Raw genomic sequence first — 19,156 nt, forward strand, 5'->3', positions numbered from 1 at the left:
AGTATCGTGTGAGAGAGAATGAAGTTAATATTCTTCAAATAGTTGATGATCATTATCAGAGATACATGGAACAAGAGGAGCAATATAACAGGAATAGAACGGATGATACTCATTATTTAATTCAGTAATAAAAGTATTTTTCTGCAAAGTAAATATTCTTAAATTAAGCTTTGTATGTAAAGTTCAACAGGATATCTTTAAAGTTATTCGTCCATTTTATGTGCAATAGGCAACATAATAATACTGAGAAGTTTCTCCTAGCTAATTTTTATGAAATACTCATGTATGTCAAAGTTTGAAGCAATGTTCAAAATTTCTTTTAAAAATCGAATTCTGATTCCAAATTTACTTGATTCTTCAGTTCCTAAGCAGTATCTAAAATACTGAAATACTTTTATGAAATACTTATACTAGTGTATGCCAAAGTTCAAAGCAACTTTCAAAATTTCTAAAAAAAATCAAATTTTGATTGGAATTAGTTCCAACTTCACTTGATTCTTCAATTCCTAAGCAGTATCCTGTATCAAAAAAATCAACTACAAGTACAACCATGCCCACTTAACTTAAATAAAAGCTAATAAACTACTAGTTCATTTCAGAATTAAAAATGAGAATATTTTACTATTAAAAATGAACACATGCAGCATGCAATACTTCTCAACTGCTGTCAAAACTTTTTGGGTTAATAAATTTGATGAGAAGTGAAAAATAAAGCTTGTTTAATGCTTCAACTTTGCTACCAGTTCTAACAGTAGTATCCTACTGAAACACTTTTGAACAAAAGATCTCTAGTGCTTGATACTCAAAGAAATAATAATTAAAATCGAACCAAATCATGTGTATCTATCATCATAACATACAGGTCTTTTAAGGCAGGATTTTTAAAAGAATACTGAGCAACATAGCCCCTAAAATATTTTTGCTCCATGAAAAAAATATACAATAAAAGATGTTGTGCATGTTGGTGATTTCATTGTACTAATACAGGATTTAGAAATGCTGTTTCTTGTTCATAATGGTGTGTTTATTGTTATTCTTGAGCAAAACTAGTATTGCTTTGGTTTCAATATGAGTGTTGATCAAAGAAATAAATGTGTCATGGTTATTTATTTTCTTGCACTTGCATTGAACTAGGGGTCAATATTTGAGTCCATCCATTACATTATTTGGCTACAGTATGGTACTTAAAAGGCATAATCCACTGATCAACTATAAGTAAGCCTAAATTTCAAAATTAGCTTTTATTTAATGGTTGTGTAATAGTTCTTATCATACTGATAGTGTTTGTGACACTGTCTAAATGTTACAAGTATCATGTGACAGAGAATGAAGTTAATATTGTTCAGATAGTTGATGATCATTATCAAAGATACATAAATCAAAGGGAGCAATTTGGTAATATTTACATAAGGTACTAATAAGGACTATAATAATTTTGTATGCTCTTGGGACTACAATAGCATTTTCATAGTGTAATTTAACAAAAGTGAAGCAATATTTTTTTTCAATTATGACATTTAAAACAAATCAAATACATCATAGACCATACAGTGTGTAGTAATACTAATCAACTTTCAATTTCTGCATTATTAGAGTGAGAATAATTATGGCAACTAGTTTTGCTAAGAAGCTAGCTAAAAAGTGGCAACCTTATCTCAATATTACTCCTTCAGCAGTCTTAGTTCTATTATGGAACTGTCTCATGTATTCTTATCACGTATTAGGGAGTTGCTTTACTGCTGAATTTGCTACTGAAGTTGCTCCTGCCACTTGGTATAGGTATGGTTTTGTCATTATATTTTCCTTTGGTTATTCCTTATTTCTATTATTTGGTCTGTTAGCTGATGTATGGATTGGAAGATACAAAGCTATACTGATTGGTATAGTATTGTGTTTTATATCATGGATTATAATAGGAATTGGATTTATTGTTGAAAAATACTTTGCCTCAAAATCAGTGTTATGGACTTTCTTCACTTTGGCTTATATTACGTTTTTTTGTGGCCATTCCAGTTTCACTGCTAACATTATTCAGTATAACATTGATCAACTTGTTGGAGCTTCAGTTGATAAACTCAATTCTGTCATATACTGGCATATACTATCTGAACCACTTGTGTTATTCCTCTTTTACCTTCTTCAATGCTTATTTTATAATAAGTATTTTATCATGATCACTTTCATAGCATCAGGTGTATCCGTATCTCTTGTACTGGTGTCTCATTCATTCTTCAAACACAAACTGGAGAACATATCACAGATCAAGAATCCCATCAAACTCATAGTTAGAGTATTGTGTTATGCCAGGAAACACAAGTATCCTCAGAATCGTAGTGCTCTGACCTACTGGGAGGAAGAGGCTCCTTCAAGACTAGACCTGGGTAAGAATAAATATGGTGGACTATTCACAGAGGAAGAGGTAGAAGATGTGAAGACAGTATTTTGTATGTTACCATTATTTATTGGTTTTGCTATAGTTAGACTCAGTAATAACAGCTACTGGTCTGCTGTAAAGAGTTTTACAATACCAACTTGCTTAGCAGTAACAGACATTCAGTTTTTCATTTGTTCAGTCATTCTAATGTTAGTTTATTTATTCTTTATCAGAGTTTGCTTTTACAAGTATATTCCCAGTATGCTGACTAGAATGAGTGTTGGTATCTTCCTTGCTTTCGTTGTTACAGTTTCTGAAGTGATCATATTTGTCATTGAGAGGCCTCATCTTGGTAAAAACAATTTTGATAAACCACTCTTTATTCCACAAACTATTCAAGGTTTCTCTTTTATATTATTGCATCCAGTATCACTGGAGTTTACAGTAGCTCAGTCTCCAGTACACATGAGAGGAGTGATGGTCGGATTGTGGTATGCTACTTCCTATGGGCTTAGTTGTCTTATTAATATTATTGCCAAGTTTCCATTTGAATGTGAGAGTCAATACATATGTACCAGTTTCTATTATTATATAACAAAGAGTGTATTAGTTCTTATCATACTGATAGTGTTTGTGATACTGGCTAAACGTTACAAGTATCGTGTGAGAGAGAATGAAGTTAATATTGTTCAGATAGTTGATGATCATTATCAGAGATACATGGAACAAGAGGAACAGTATAACAAGAATAAAACAAATGACATTCATTATGCAATTCATTAAACTTAACCTTTTAGTTAATGTTTTATGAATTTGGTTTAACTTAATGCATTATATTTATTTGACGTCACATTATGTGCCCTGTTTTAGAAGTAAACTTTTAATTTACATGTACATGTACATGGATTTATCTTCATAATAAGTAAATGAAGTAATTTTATTCAAAAAAGGTTTGTGGAATATTAATGCTGTGTTAATTCATCAGAGCATTGTAAAGCCAAAGGGAAAAATTTGGTAGTGACATCAAATACATGCATACATATGTGCTTTTGGGAATAATACTACAATAGCATTAGTTTATATTGAAAGTAAAAGGATGTTATTTTGTGGATGTATCACACTTACAATAATATGATTACTATACCAATCAGTATAGCTTTGTATCTTTCAATCCATACATCACACACAAAAAAAATAATGTGTTACAACACACTGGTGTGTTATAATAACACCTGTGTTGTGTGCTAAAATTTGGGACAGCAAATCTGTGCTATTTTAACACACTATTTTTTGTGTGGCAGCTATCAGACCAAATTAAGGAAAGAAAATGAATAACCAAAGAATAATATAATGACTAAACCAGTACTTATTAGTACAAAATTATTCATTTCTCCTTCTTTTGTCCAGCTGGTGATAGTACTAAATACTAATAATAATTACAAAATAAATTAATGTCCTGTACCACTTTGATATGTTTCCTTTCATTTATAATGATCATCAACAATCGGAACAATATTAACTTCATTCTCTCTCAAAAGATACTTGTAACATTTAGCCAGTATCACAAACACAGAAATACATCATTATAAAAAACTATGAAACTTCCAAATCCAATAATAATGGTAAGCTTGTTAATAAAATTAGCATGACTACGAGCAAATTCAGTAATCTAAAGTCACATACAAGTGCAACAGTTTTGTCTGTAACAACTTCTGTAGATTTCAGGACATTAACCAAAGGAGCAAAAAAATATTATAAATTTTAAGGGGGGAATGTAGATAAGTTAGTGTTTTGTAGAAAATTTGAACTAATTTAGAAATTTTAAAAATCGCTTAAAATTTGAGGTACATGTGTCTTGCAATAATATGGCTAGGAGAGATTTCTCAATTTTTATTACAATTTTTGATACACAATTACATGTACATGTACATGATAGCCTAATGCACATCAAATGCACTAGTAATTTTAAAATGTAGTTTAATTTTAAAATTGGTTTAAAATATTTACTAAGTTATAAAGAGCAAAATTGTTTGTAATACTGAATGCAAAATTGAAAGAAAATAATTTCAATACTGAACTGAATAATGAATGTCAACATCATCATTTCTATTCCTGTTATATTGTTCCTCTTGTTCCATGTATCTCTGATAATGATCATCAACTATCTGAACAACATTAACTTCATTCTCTCTCACACGATACTTGTAACGTTTAGCCAGTATCACAAACACTATCAGTATGATAAGAACTAGTACACTCTTTGTTATATAATAATAGAAACTAGTACATATATATTGACTCTCACAATCAAATGGAAATTTCAAAATAGTATCAAGGAAAAGACCAAATCCCCAACAAGCAGTATACCACAGTCCAACCATCACTCCTCTCATGTGTACTGGAGACTGAGCTACTGTAAATTCCAGTGATACTGGATACACAAGAATATAAGAAAATGCCTGTACAGTTTGTGAAATAAAGAGTAGTTTACCAAAGTTGTTTATGTCATGATGAGACCTCTCAATGACAAACATGATCACTTTAGAAACTGTAACAATGAAAGCAAGGAAGATACCAACACTCATTCTAGTCAGCATACTGGGAATATACTTGTAGAAACAAACTCTGATAAAAAATAAATAAAGTAATATTAGAATGACTGAGCATAAAAAATACATGGAGTCTGTTACTGCAAAACAAGTTGGTAATGTAAAACCATCAACAGCAGACCAATAGGTATCGTCACCGAGATTAATTACACCAAAACCAATGAATAATGGTAGCATACGAAATATTGTCTTTACATCTTCTACCTCTTCCTCTGTGAATGGTCCACCATATTTATCTTTACCCAGGTCTAATTTTGAAGGAGCCTCTTCCTCCCAGTAGGTCAGAGCACTACGATTCTGAGGATACTTGTGCTTCCTGGCATAACACAATACTCTAACTATCAGTTTGATGGGATTCTTGATCAGTGATATGTTCTCCAGTTTGTGTTTGAAGAATGAATGAGACACCAGTACAAGAGATACAGATACACCTGATGCTATGAAAGTGATCATGATAAAATACTTATTATTATAAAATAAGCATTGAAGAAGGTAAAAGAGGAATAAAACAAGTGGTTCAGATAGTATATGCCAGTATATAACAGAACTGAGTTCATCAGCTGAAGCTCCAACAAGTTGATCAATGTTATACTGAATAATGTTAGCATTGAAACTAGAAAAACCACAAAAATGTATGACAAATACAAAACTGTAAAAACTCCATAGCACTGATTTAGAGTCCAAGAAATTTTCTAATATAAATCCAACTCCCATTATAATCCATGATACAAAACACAATACTATACCAACGAGTATAGCTTTGTATCTTCCAATCCATACATCAGCTAACAGACCAAATAAAGGAAAGAAGAAATAACCAGAGCTAACTATAATGACAAAACCATACTTATACCAAGTGTGATCATCAAATTTAGTAGCAAAGTCACCAGTAAAACGACTCAGGAAGGTGTAATATGAATACATGAGATAGTTCCATACTAGAACCAAGACTGCTGAAGGAGTAATATAAAGGAATGGTTGCCAATTTCGAGCTAACTGTGTAGCAAAACAAGTCACCATAGTTATTTAATATAGCAATATGCATGCAATGCAAAGTTGTAATATGCATTGTATTTCATGTGTTTCTTTTAAATGCAAAACATTGAAAAAATAACATCGTCGCACTTTCATTATCATCTATTGCTATTGCTAGTTGATATATCACTTTCATTCCTTTTGACAGGCATGAACATCACAGGTTGACCATTGCTGCAATGGCTTTATCAATCAGTAACAGTAATCAGTTATTGAAAATCATTTCTTCGGTGGTGATGGTATGGCAGCAGGTGCACTGGAGCTAATAAAGACTTAACAACAGCTTAAACCAGCATATACATGTACATGTATGTGTAAAAATAAAAGACAAGAAACAGATATCCTTCAAGCAGAAGTGTTGCTGGCCCTGGGTGCTTGAATAGCAAGCTACATTTCTAGTGCCATGCACCATAGGCCTATATAGTAGATGGTACTGTACCATCTTCTTTCAGTCCTAGGCCTAAGAGTAGAGTGGAATATAGTAGGACTCCTTGGAATGATGCAACAACACTTGGAAGAAGAAGTACATGTACATTTAGGAGTCTCCCAGTTTGGAGTTAAGTCTGTATTGGAGCTTTGATAGAGTGTGGTTCAGTCTATGGTGGTCGGGTGGTCAGGAGCAACCTCCTTAACAAGCAAGACACCTACGGTGCATGGCCTCGCCCCTATAGCTGCTATGGTGCATGCCCTCACTGCAATAGCTGTTTAATTATCAGCATGAAGAAAGTCTGCTCAACACTAGCTTCCTGCAGTTGCATGCACTTGCTCTTGAATACCTGCAGAAGTAGCAGCACTGCAGCACATACATGCAAGCAGCTCCAGCCCCTCCCATGCATGTAGATTGAAAGGTGTGGCATTACATCATCAATTGCAATGATGGCAGCAAGAAGACCATGTGAGAAAGAAGCTTAACTTTTTCTTTACTAATCATCAATATACGATAAACTTGCTGACAGAAAGTTGTTGCCTTCATGTATTTGAGATAGTATAGGTACTTTAGTACCTATAGCCCACTAGGTTGTCACTCCAGCACTTCACAAACAAGAACCAGGACAACTGTAACTCTTCACCAAGTAAGATTTAGAGAAATCTGTTCATATCTTTTGAAGGCCATGTTCTAATCTACTGGAAAATGCTATCAGCTATCTCTAGAGTGCCAACACAACAGAACTTGACTCAAATACTTGATTTTCTCACTTTGAAGCTTCTTGTACCTAGCACTGATATTTGAGCAACACAAAACAGTTAAGCAAGACTTTTCAAGGTAAAGAAGAAATATCTAGGAGCTTAGAACACGCTGTGCTAAAGTTATAGTTTATTAAAGACAAATTTCGCTTGTACAGAATGAATGAATGACAGACACACACAACAACTACCTATACCTCGCATAGGCGAGGCCAATGAACAACCAATTCATCACTCACTAACATGTAGATCAACAATACAATTAATATTAATAACCAATTAGCCATATATCATGACATTCTATAGCTTATACAAGAAATACAATATTATAGTTTCCAGCCATCTCTAATTTTTTTCTAGGGAGAGCTATGAAGAGTGATAAAGGTGTACTGGGTTTATAGGACAGATACAGGAAATACTACAAATATATGTAGGTCACTAAAATCATCACTATCGTGCAGTGTACATACTCTTAATCAACATTTATGACCCTATGCACTAATTGCACTTACATGTACATGTACATGTTTCAGTGCAGTGACTGGAAGAAATGGCAAAGAGTGGAGCATATTTTAAAAGTTATTGGTCTATTTTAGGCAGCAATGAACATGTATCAGGAAATAATAAAAATTGAGAAATCTCTCCTAGCTAATTTATATGACTGAAATATGGTATAATGCCAAAGTTTGAAACAGCTTTCAAAATTTCAAAATAGTAAAATTTGTTCAGAATTAGGTCCAACTTAACTCGAGTCTTCAATTCCTAAGCAGTATCAAAAGATTTCCGGTATCACAAATTAATTCCATGCACTTAACTTTAATAATAGTTAATAAACCAGTAGTTAATTTCAAAATTAAAAATGAGAAAAATTACTATTAAAAAATGAACACAGCAATATTTAATACTTCTCAAATGCTGTCAGGACTTATGGCTTTGATGAGAAAGTCAACAATAAAGCCTGTTTTTAGTACTTCAAATTTGTAGCCAATTCTACCAGCATAGTAGCCTGCCAATACACCTGAACCAAAATGTTCAAAACATGATTTGAACCAAATCATGTGCATCAACCAACATAATATAGAGGTCTAATTTAAGGCTGGATTTTATCAGGAATAGCCACATATCCCCTAAAATAGTTTTGCTCCATGAAAAAAATTATGAAAGAAAGATGCTATGCATGTTGCTGATTTCATTGTACTAATTTAAAAAGAAAGCTTTTTAAGGATTAATATGGGATTTAGAAATGACTATTTTTTGTTCATAATGGTGTTGTTTGTTGTTACTTTTCATTTGTGCAAAACTAGTATTGCTTTGGTTTCAGTATGAGTGTTGATCAATACCATAAATGTGTCATGGTTATTTTTTTTGCAATGAAGTACGGGTCAATATTTAAATCCATCCATTACATTATTTGGCTACGGTATAACGCTTAGAAGACATAATATGCTCATGCTACATTCAAATTAAGAAGGTATTAAACCTTGACAAAAATTGAAAAAAAAATAAAACTTGCATGAAGTTTATAGATTTGAACCAGTGATCTTATACACAAGACTTCAGTATAAATACTTCAAATTATTGTTACTCCGCCCTCCACGCCCAACATTTATTTTAGGATATATGTTGCGCTCTTGGGACTGCAATAGCATTGTAATTCAATGAAAGTGATGTAATGTTTTTCCTTTCAATGATGACATTTAAACAAAGACAACATAGACCATACAGTGTGTAGAAGAACTAATCAACTTCAAATCACATTAGTAACTATGGCAACCAGTTTTGCTAAGCTAGCTAAAAAGTGGCAACCATTCCTTCATATTCTGTCACATGCTTACAATTCTGTCACAGTAAATGAAGTAGATTTTATTCAAAAAGATTAGTCGAAGATTAATGCTGTATTAATTCATCAGAGAATGGTAAAGCAAAGGGAACAATTTGGTAGTGACATATTGAATACTGACGTGTACATATGTGCTCTTGGGAATAATACTAAAATAGCATTAGTTCATAGTGAAACAAAAAAGATGTTATTTTAAGGATGTATGTATCATACTTAAGATAACATATATAATTTACTAAAAGCATCAAAACATTGAATAACGTGCATTGTCATAGTAGGAATAATTTTTGTATGGGCCAAAGACCCCAAAAGCTTGCAACACAAATAAATGGTGGTCAAACTGAGCCCGAGGATAGGAGAGTTGCATTTCCCCCAAACATGGGGTCTAAATTTAAACAAAGAATTTGTCCACCTGGTCCCTAGGACCTAAACCTACCAATGTATCCTACAGTCTAATCCTAGAACCTAACCTACAACCTAGAAGCTAACTAACTCTTATTACTAGGATTTGGTCGGACCGCCTCACAGGCGGAGAATACAACAATAATAAACACAAGTAAATAATAGAGGGAGGGAGAGATTGAAGGGAGAGACAAAGAAACAATAAGCCAAAAGCAGTGTGATTGCAACAAAAGCAAACACAATGTGCTAAAAGCAATGCCACACCTGCAGACCAACCCTATAGATATGTGGAGAACAGTTCATGGATACTAACTTCATTTAACCTGGGTGCTTAAACTGCAAAAATTGTAATCAAATTGAGATTTGTTGCTATCATTTCAATTTACACTAAGAAACTGTAATCAAAATGAGATGTAGCCTACATGTACTTTGATTATAGTTATGGCAATAATTATGGTGACAGTTTGCTAGATCAACTATACTGGTAAGAAGAAACAGGATGAGATAAAAATGAAAACTTACATGTTAATAATTGTTTTTAGATTTGTATATGATCGGTAATAGAATTAGAACATTTGATACTCTGTTTTAAAGTGTGAGGAGTTCATCACTTTAATCTACTAATAATAACTGACAAGATCAGGCATTTTACATGTGTAGTACTATTAGTTTGGGTAGCTACTACTGAACAAGAATCTCTCTAGTTTTGCACACTACAATGATACTAACGACTGCTTTAGACTAAGTTACATAGCTAACCATGCACGTACCTACATGTATAATATGAATTACAATCTTTACAGTACAGCACCAAATTTTTAAGGGCTGCATGTATGTAAATTTCACAGATTGTGTAATTCTTTTTCACAAAAATTAAATCTAAATTCAATTTGTAATGTTACAAGACTGAGTGCAATTAAAAAAAAAAAATTAATTAATAACGTAAATTTTTGGGCGAATTCGTAAGATTTACAGCCCTTGAAAATTTTGCACAATACAGTGAACAATATCATCTTTAAAATGGTGCTTCAATGAAATATCATTTAAATGTTGTTGCCATTTCTGTGTTATTGTTCTGAATAAAAAGTTTTACATAGAAATGTTATCACAACATTACCCTTCGTAAGGTACAAGAGCAACTGTTTGTTGATTATCACTTTCACTTACTTCAGTCGCTATAGATCTGTATCATGTCTACAGTTAGAGCTTACATTGTAAGCAAATGTCAACCTATTCTTCTCATATCTCCTCCAGCAGTCTTGATTCTCATATGGAACTTTCTCATATACACTCATTATTTCTTGTTTAGTCGTTTTACTAGTGGTTTTGCTACTGAAGTTCTTTCGTTTGATACTCCTATTTGGTATGTGACTTGGTTAGTCATTTTAATATGCTTTAGCTATTCCTCCTTTCCTTTATTTGGTCTGTTAGCTGATGTATGGATTGGAAGATACAAAGCTATACTGATTGGTATAGTATTGTGTTTTATAGGATGGATCATAACAGGCATTGGATTGATTGCTGAAATTTACTTTGCCTCAGAAACAGTGCTATGGAGTTTTTACAGTGTTGCTTATATCATACATGTTAGTGGTTATTCTACCTTCTATGCTAACATTATTCAGTATAACATTGATCAACTTGTTGGAGCTTCAGCTGATGAACTGAGTTCTGTCATATACTGGCATATACTATCCCAACCATTAGTGGACTTGTTTTATTACCTTCTTCAATGTTTATTTTATAGTAGCAAGTATTTTTTCATAATCACTTTCATAGCCTCAGGTGTATCTGTATCTCTTGTACTGGTGTCTCATTCATTCTTCAAACACAAACTGGAGAACATATCACTCATCAAGAATCCCATCAAACTGATAGTTAGAGTATTGTGTTATGCCAGGAAGCACAAGTATACTCAGAATCGTAGTGCTCTGACCTACTGGGAGGAAGAGGCTCCTTCAAGACTAGACCTGGGTAAGGATAAATATGGTGGACCATTCACAGAGGAAGAGGTAGAAGATGTGAAGACAGTATTCCGTATGCTACCATTATTCATTGGTTTTGTTGCACTTAATTGCTGCGATGACAGCTATTCACCTGTTTTTGATAGTTACACATTATCAACTTGCTTAGCAGTAACAGGAAGTCTGTATTCTTTATGTTCAGTCATTCTAATGTTAGTTTATTTATTCTTTATCAGAGTTTGTTTCTACAAGTATATTCCCAGTATGCTGACTAGAATGAGTGTTGGTATTTTCCTTGCTTTCATTGTTACAGTTTCTGAAGTGATCATATTTGTCATTAAAAGGTCTCATCCTGAGAGGTCTCATCCTGACATAAACAATTTTAGTAAACTGCTCTTTATTCCACAAACTATCCAAGGTCTTACTTTTATACTATTTTATCCAGTATCACTGGAGTTTGCAGTAGCTCAGTCTCCAGTACACATGAGAGGAGTGATGGTTGGATTGTGGTATGCTACTGCTTGGGGGCTTAGTTATCTAAACAGCATTGTTGCTAAGTTTCTGTTTGATTGTGAGAATCCGTACATGTGTACTAGTTTCTATTATTATATAACAAAGAGTGTACTAGTTCTTATCATACTGATAGTGTTTGTGATACTGGCTAAACGTTACAAGTATCGTGTGAGAGAGAATGAAGTTAATATTGTTCAGATAGTTGATGATCATTATCAGAGATACATGGAACAAGAGGAACAATATAACAGGAATAGAAATGATGACATCCAGTATTCAATTCAGTAATAAAATTTCTTTATTGTAATTTTGTATGTTATTGTAAACTATTTCAAATTATTTTTAAGTTACATGCATAAATATTCCTAAATTAAGCTTGTACAAAATTACAGAATATCTGAAAAATTATTAGTACATTTTATGTGCATTATGCAGCAATCAGATTTCCCAATTTGGATTGGAATTAGCTCCGAAAACACAAATAACATTAGATGTAAGAGATTTCTCTGTGAGACATCTTTATAAAATACCTTACAGCAGTGATGGACAATTCTAATACTCAATTCTTTAGTTCCTTAGCAGTATTGCCAGATTGCTGGCATCAAAACAGTGTTTCAAAGTGCTGACAACTACATCTACTTAAAGTTACATGGCAATAGTTAATAAACAACTAGTACTCTTACAACTAATAATGTGGATGTTCCATCATCATTCACTAACTCCCCAGTTTGGTATTTCTTGGTACCTTTGCTGCAATATGGTAGCAGGGTGCGCTGTAGCAAATACGGACTCACAAATTTACAGTACATGTACACCCAACAATGGTACATGTACATGTACATACACATACACATACATGCATGTGTGACAATAGGAGATGAACAGACAGGAATCCTTAGAGCAGAAAATACTTAAATGGCGAGCTAGATTTATATGTAGATAAGCTATATTCCTACCATAGACATGGTAACCACTAACTAGACTAACTACTTCTTCAGTCCTAGGCTTAGTAGAGTGGAATTTAGTAGGACTCCTTTGAGTGATGCAATGATGCTTGGATGATAAGTACAAGCACATAAAACTAAAAAAGACTCAAGTATAAGTACAATTCTACAAAATGCATGTACATGTATGTATATGTCAATGAACTTAAGTACACTGAAGTACATGCTCATGTACCAAATTACTCCACCTCAACACTGCTCCTGTTTATTCCACAGTCAATAGAAATCAAGTGCCGGTAAGTACATGTATTCAAATCTTGGGTATATACATAAGAGCTTTGGGAATCAAAAGGTTCATAGCTTAAATACAGTTCATGATGATACTATTATAAGAGGACTAATGTATTGTACCGTATAGCGGAAAATTTTCGTGGTCCAAAACTTTCGTGGATCCGTCCAAAAATCAATTTCGTGGCTTTAATTTTCGTGGTTTTCTACAATTCGGCCATCTTAAACCGTATAAAATCAATTTCCGCGGATTTTATTTTCGTGGATTTTGAAAAAAACGCGAAATCCGCGAAAATTTTGGGCCACGAAAATTTTCCGCTATACGGTATGCTCTCATATACTACAATTTGGGAGAACATGTATTTCATTGTTTTCTCAAGAAAGTGTTCAAAAGCATAGATATACAAAATAATATGTTAATTGGGACTTACAATTCAAAAATAAAGAAAGTCTCATTATGAAAACATCATAATTGCATAGTGTATATTGAAATGGTGTTAGGTTGAATCAGCTAATAAGGTCCTGCTTTATGCTGATGTAATGATAGTCCCTAAGGACAGTAGATCACAGTGTCCACCCACTAGTGTTCAACCAGTAACATACACAGTAATATAACTGTAAGTACAATGTACATGCATACCATATCTAAACATGATAGTTTAATGTATGTCTTTACTCTTAACTTTACAGTTTAAAATCTCTTTCTGGTTCCAGTTTATATTTGCTCTGACATAAACTTCTCCCTGATAATAATGTACAGTATTTTAATTATTTTTAAACTTATTGTGTAGCATGTGTGAGTCTGTGTTTATTACTATTGAACTGTTCTGTTCTTTGCACTACATCAGTAACAACCAATCCACACTATACAATCATCAGTCTGTGGTCAATGTGTTAAACTGCTGAACCAACTATTCCAGGAAGTGTGTTTTTAATATGCAAACTCTTGGAATACAGTAGCTAGTGCTTTGAGTCCTTGAAATAATGTCTCTTGACTTGATGAGTGCATGGGCTCAGTGCAGGGCTGACAGTATACATGTACATGTACAGTACATGTAAGTTATGCTGCATTATTCATACAAAGGACCAGCTTCAAGTTAGTCTGCATTGGCTGACTTTGATAGAGTGATAAAGGTGTACTGGATTCAGAAATGGCACAGGAATTGCTCCAAAGAGGTCGCTATAACATCATCACTTTCCTTATACCTACATACACTGTACTATTAATCAACATTTAGGAGGCCTTACTCTTCTGTGACTTAATCACAAGAGTCACAGTAAAGATATGACAAAGAGAAGAACTAAAAAGCAGTACTACCTTACATATACATGTATATACATAGAAGCGCACATTTGCCCTGATAATGAGATGCAGCGCTTGCAAGATAAAGATCTTGTCTGACGTGTATACAAAATGTAACACCATGTCTGCTAGGTACTGTACACATATTGTACACATATTTATATTTAAATTAATGTACATGTAAATAAGTGTTTACCTCAATGATAGTCTCTTCTTTTGGTGCTAAACTCTTCTCAACGTCTTCCTTGAGTCTTCTAAGCATCATTGGCTTGAGAACCTAGAACAGGAAATGTACATAAAATAATGATCCAATATCTAAAAATTCATTAATACAGTAGTTTAGCATGTAATGCAAACATCACAAAAGGACACATCTATAGAGTAAGTTGTTTCAAAAAGAGAGATTACAAGGGAAGAAAGCTAAAAAATAAGATTTTTGAAGAGTAGAAGTTTGCATTAAAGTTGTGTGTACTAATTTGATGTACTGTACATGTACATGTATTGTAGGCTCTATAAATTAATTTTTAGCAAGTACATGTACATGTACACATGTATTATGAATCACATGTACATGTATGTGTCAGTAATTTAAAAATCACCTCAAGACTCAGTAAAATTAGGATAAGAATATACAATTAAAAGTGTGTGTGTATTCCTCACAGTTTGTAATTCTTCAACTTGTTCTTCAGTTTTAAGATCCCCAAACTGCTGGAGGAATAACTGTAATGAGGGAAACTGTGATGGCTCCAAGAAATTCAACAAACTAAACAATTCATCCACACTGTTCTGAAGAGGAGTACCAGTCAATAGCACCCTGTGCTCCTAGAACAGCACAAAGGCACATTAGGAATGTACAGAGCTTTAATGCAACTTACACGTACATGTACATGTGCATTTTTTGATCAACTTTAAAAAATCAAAAAAATTTGAAATTTAATCGGAATCCACTCAAACTTTCTACGCAACATAAGAACATGTATATGCATCAGGAAAAATTATAAAAATGAAGAATTTTCTCCTTTCATTTTTTGGCAAAATTTGACCAAAATCACTGTACTATAGTACAGGGACTTTGACCCAATTTTGAAGCAACTTTAAAAATTTGTAAAAATTTAAATTTTGATTGGAATCAACTCAAACTTTCTACGCTACATAAAAACATGTATATGCATTAGGAAAAATTATAAAAAAGAGAATTCTCTATTTTCAATTTTTGGCAAAAATTGACCAAAATGGCACACTATAAGTACAAGAAATTTAGCCATAGCTTTAAAAATCAATTAAAAATCTAATTCTGGAATCAGCTTATATTATAAAATTATATTAAATGTATAGAAATGTACATGTACATGTACATGTACTTACCATGTGTAGTTCTCTGAGTCCTTCCAACATTTTGCAGTTTTTATTTTTCAGTCTGTGAGCCTCATCAATGATCACTGCTCTCCATAGGATGTTCTTTAGCTCACTGTTATCAGCTAAAACAGATTACAAGAATACATATTACACATAAATGTACATGTACATGCTAATATTGGATACAGCTAGTATATGCACAGTCAAATTTACGCTTTTGAAATAAATTTTGTAGGGGAGGAAATTAAAATTGCCTAATTTTTCAAATTTAAATTTTATTTTCAAATTTTTATAATTTTTTTGATTTTACCATTTTAAAATACATGTACATGTATAATACAAGTAAAATTAGTATCAGTAAAGGTGTGGTTATTAATTAATTGTGGGTGTGGCTTACAGAGCAAAACTTCATAAGTAGTGACGATGACGTTAAACTTGTATGCATCAATAATGATCTTTCCTGATTGATCACGAAAATACAGTTCATACTCTTGTATCATCCTACGACTGTAAGCACTGGAAGAGGAAAGAATCATAAAAAAGAAATGAAGAAAAACAAGAAAAATTGAAGAGAATACAATGAAAAGGGAGAGAGAAAATGATAAGTGTACATGTACATGTAATTCAATTATTATGAGCCAAACTTAATGTAAAGCACATGTCAATCATTAAAAAACTAGTAAAAGTAAAACTATCAGAACCAACAAAATGCCAAAAAATTGTAAAAAGAGAGGCTTGATTTTGAACCCATAATTCACAACCCAGACAAACTTATAAAGTCTTAAGCATACTACATGTACATGTACCGTATTTCCTTAAATAAAAGCCCGGGCGTCTATTTGCTAAAATGGTATTTGGATCTCGAAAAAATATATAAAAAATAAAAAAAACTTCAGCCCAGAGCAGGGTTCGAACCCGTAACCTCATGCTTTTGACTTCTGGAACTTCAGGCATTATCCACTAGACTACTGAGTCACTCCTAGGCTAATGTTGCGTATTTATAGTTTAATTTTATTGCTACCCTGGCGTTTATTCGAATGCGGCTTCTATTTAAAGATTTACGGTATTTTATCATAAGTGACAATACAGATGTATACATGTATACATGAACAAAGGAACATGCATACATGTACATGTATGCATGTGTACATTAAATACATGTACATGTACATGTAATTAATATTATTATTGCTTTACCTTCCATGGTAGATGATGACGTTGAGATTGCTCCAAGTCTCAAACTCTCTCTGCCAGTTTGATATTGTTGATAAAGGAGCAATGACCAGGAATGGACCTCTTATACCAGCATCCTAGTAAATACAAAAGAAATCAGTATTAAATTAATATATCACATACCATATAGCGGGTAATTTTGGAGGGGATTAAATTTGGCGAATTTGGTGTTGTGATAGCCATTCACCAAAATAAAAATCCACCATTTTGAGCTATTATACACATGCTCAATGGCACGTGGCCACAAATTCGCCAAATTAAAAATCCGCCAATCACCAAAATTTAGCAATTCACCAAATTTTAGCCCCTCCAAAATTACCCGCTATACAGTAAACAGTCAAACATCAGACATTTTTCGACCAACAAAATCCTGCTTTATTCTGCCATTTTGTCCAAACAACATACATGTAATTCTTAGAAATAATGATATAAAAGTTTAATACATGTACATACATGTACATGTACACATGTAATAATCAATTAATCCTGTCCAACCAAATGGCAGAACAAACTAAGCAAATGTTTAGATAACTAAGCAAGCAAATGTTTGAACTAAGTTTGTCGACTAAGCAAATGTTTAAATGTAAGTTCAGGCTCTGCGTACATGTACATGTACATGTACCCTCTCATATCTCCCTCCCTCTCTTTCTCTCTCCTTCCCCTCTATCTCCCTCCCTCCCTCTCCCTCTCTCCTCCTTACAATTATCTCTAGTATCAATGCAATAGACTGTACAGTCTTTCCTAGTCCCATTTCATCTGCTAGTATGCAGTTCTGTCTAGTATACCAGTTGAACAGTAGCCAATTAAGACCCTCTAATTGATAGGGGCGGAGAAGATTGTCCCCTTTATAATGACTGGACTCTTTAATTGGCTTGAATCTATTGGGAGGAGGTCGGCGAATGTACTACAGTGGAAATAAAATAGAAATTAAGTTTAAAGTTAAAAATACATGAACATGTTTAGTTTACTACATGTGTACGTAATAATGCATGTACATGTACATGTACAGTATATACAATAAAAATGAAGAATTTTTCCGAACAATTTTTGACGAGTTTTCCAAAACATGTGTAGACCTTGTACATGTACTAAAAATATGCATGTAATGTACATTGTGTACATGTACATGTACATGTACATGTACATGTGTGACTCACTTGTAATTCTTCCTCTGGTGGCATTGTAGAATACTGTAGAAACTTCTCAATAACTCCAACATCAACATTCTCCTAATATTTAATTAATAAGTAATGTACATGTACATACAGTGTACATGTTACATGAACATGATATATTATGTACATCTACTATAAACAAAGTAATCCCTACATGCATTAATTACATGTAATTTGACGTGTAAATAGTGTTTAATTAATAATACTGTACTGTGTGATTATTCATCTAACCTCTAACTCCCAGGTGCTGTCTTCATAAGGCAATGACTTCCACTTGACAAGATAATGTATCACTTTCTATCAACAGAAACATCATGTATACATGTACATGTACATGTTGTACAGTATGTACATGTACATGTACTGTAAATGTATGAGATAATGCAAATTTTGACAAATTACTTTTTAAAAAGATTGGTAATTATAGTTTTAGAAAAGTTTTGAGGCTATGGAATTACATATACATGTGTACATGTACATGTATCTGTATATCCTCACACTTAAGTATATGTACATGTACATGTACTTACTTCTCCGGAAGATTCAACTTGAGATGCTAGATCTAATATCCTATCAGCTACTGTATAATCAGGATTGAATGGCTCATCATCAATCTGAAGAAAGAATAAATAAATAAATAATGTAAACACACATACATGTAATACATGTACATGTACACTACATGTACATGTACATGTGCATATGCAATTACTGTACATGCATTAAGCCCAACTTAAATGTGTAAAAATATGCATACATGTACATGTGAATCAAAGGTTGTGTACAATGTGCATATGTACACATAAACTTACATTAGCAAATATTCCCATCTGTGCCTGCTTCTGCTTGTAACGTTTGACTTTTCCATCAAACCTCTTGTCACCTCTCAATAGTTTATCAAAAGTAGCCCATTCAGCATGAATATATGAACTGTA

At 33.0% G+C, this 19,156-nt stretch overlaps 1 protein-coding gene across 1 annotated transcript in view; it reads right to left on the bottom strand.

The window, feature by feature from the left end:
• Positions 1-19,156, bottom strand: part of LOC100633596 (chromodomain-helicase-DNA-binding protein 8-like) — a 46,467-nt gene that overhangs the window by 19,950 nt on the left and 7,361 nt on the right. Inside the window, exons 6-15 of the mRNA XM_019997475.1 lie at positions 19,034-19,151; positions 18,752-18,835; positions 18,453-18,518; positions 18,204-18,275; positions 17,747-17,950; positions 17,011-17,123; positions 16,211-16,329; positions 15,823-15,935; positions 15,118-15,279; positions 14,654-14,734 (exon numbers count right to left, since the gene is read on the bottom strand). Coding sequence (XP_019853034.1) covers positions 14,654-14,734; positions 15,118-15,279; positions 15,823-15,935; positions 16,211-16,329; positions 17,011-17,123; positions 17,747-17,950; positions 18,204-18,275; positions 18,453-18,518; positions 18,752-18,835; positions 19,034-19,151 — 1,132 coding nt within the window. The remainder of the gene's footprint in view (positions 1-14,653; positions 14,735-15,117; positions 15,280-15,822; positions 15,936-16,210; positions 16,330-17,010; positions 17,124-17,746; positions 17,951-18,203; positions 18,276-18,452; positions 18,519-18,751; positions 18,836-19,033; positions 19,152-19,156) is intronic.

Source organism: Amphimedon queenslandica, unplaced genomic scaffold (genome assembly GCF_000090795.2).
Source record: "Amphimedon queenslandica unplaced genomic scaffold, v1.1 AMPQUscaffold_13368, whole genome shotgun sequence".
Classification (NCBI taxonomy): domain Eukaryota; kingdom Metazoa; phylum Porifera; class Demospongiae; order Haplosclerida; family Niphatidae; genus Amphimedon; species Amphimedon queenslandica.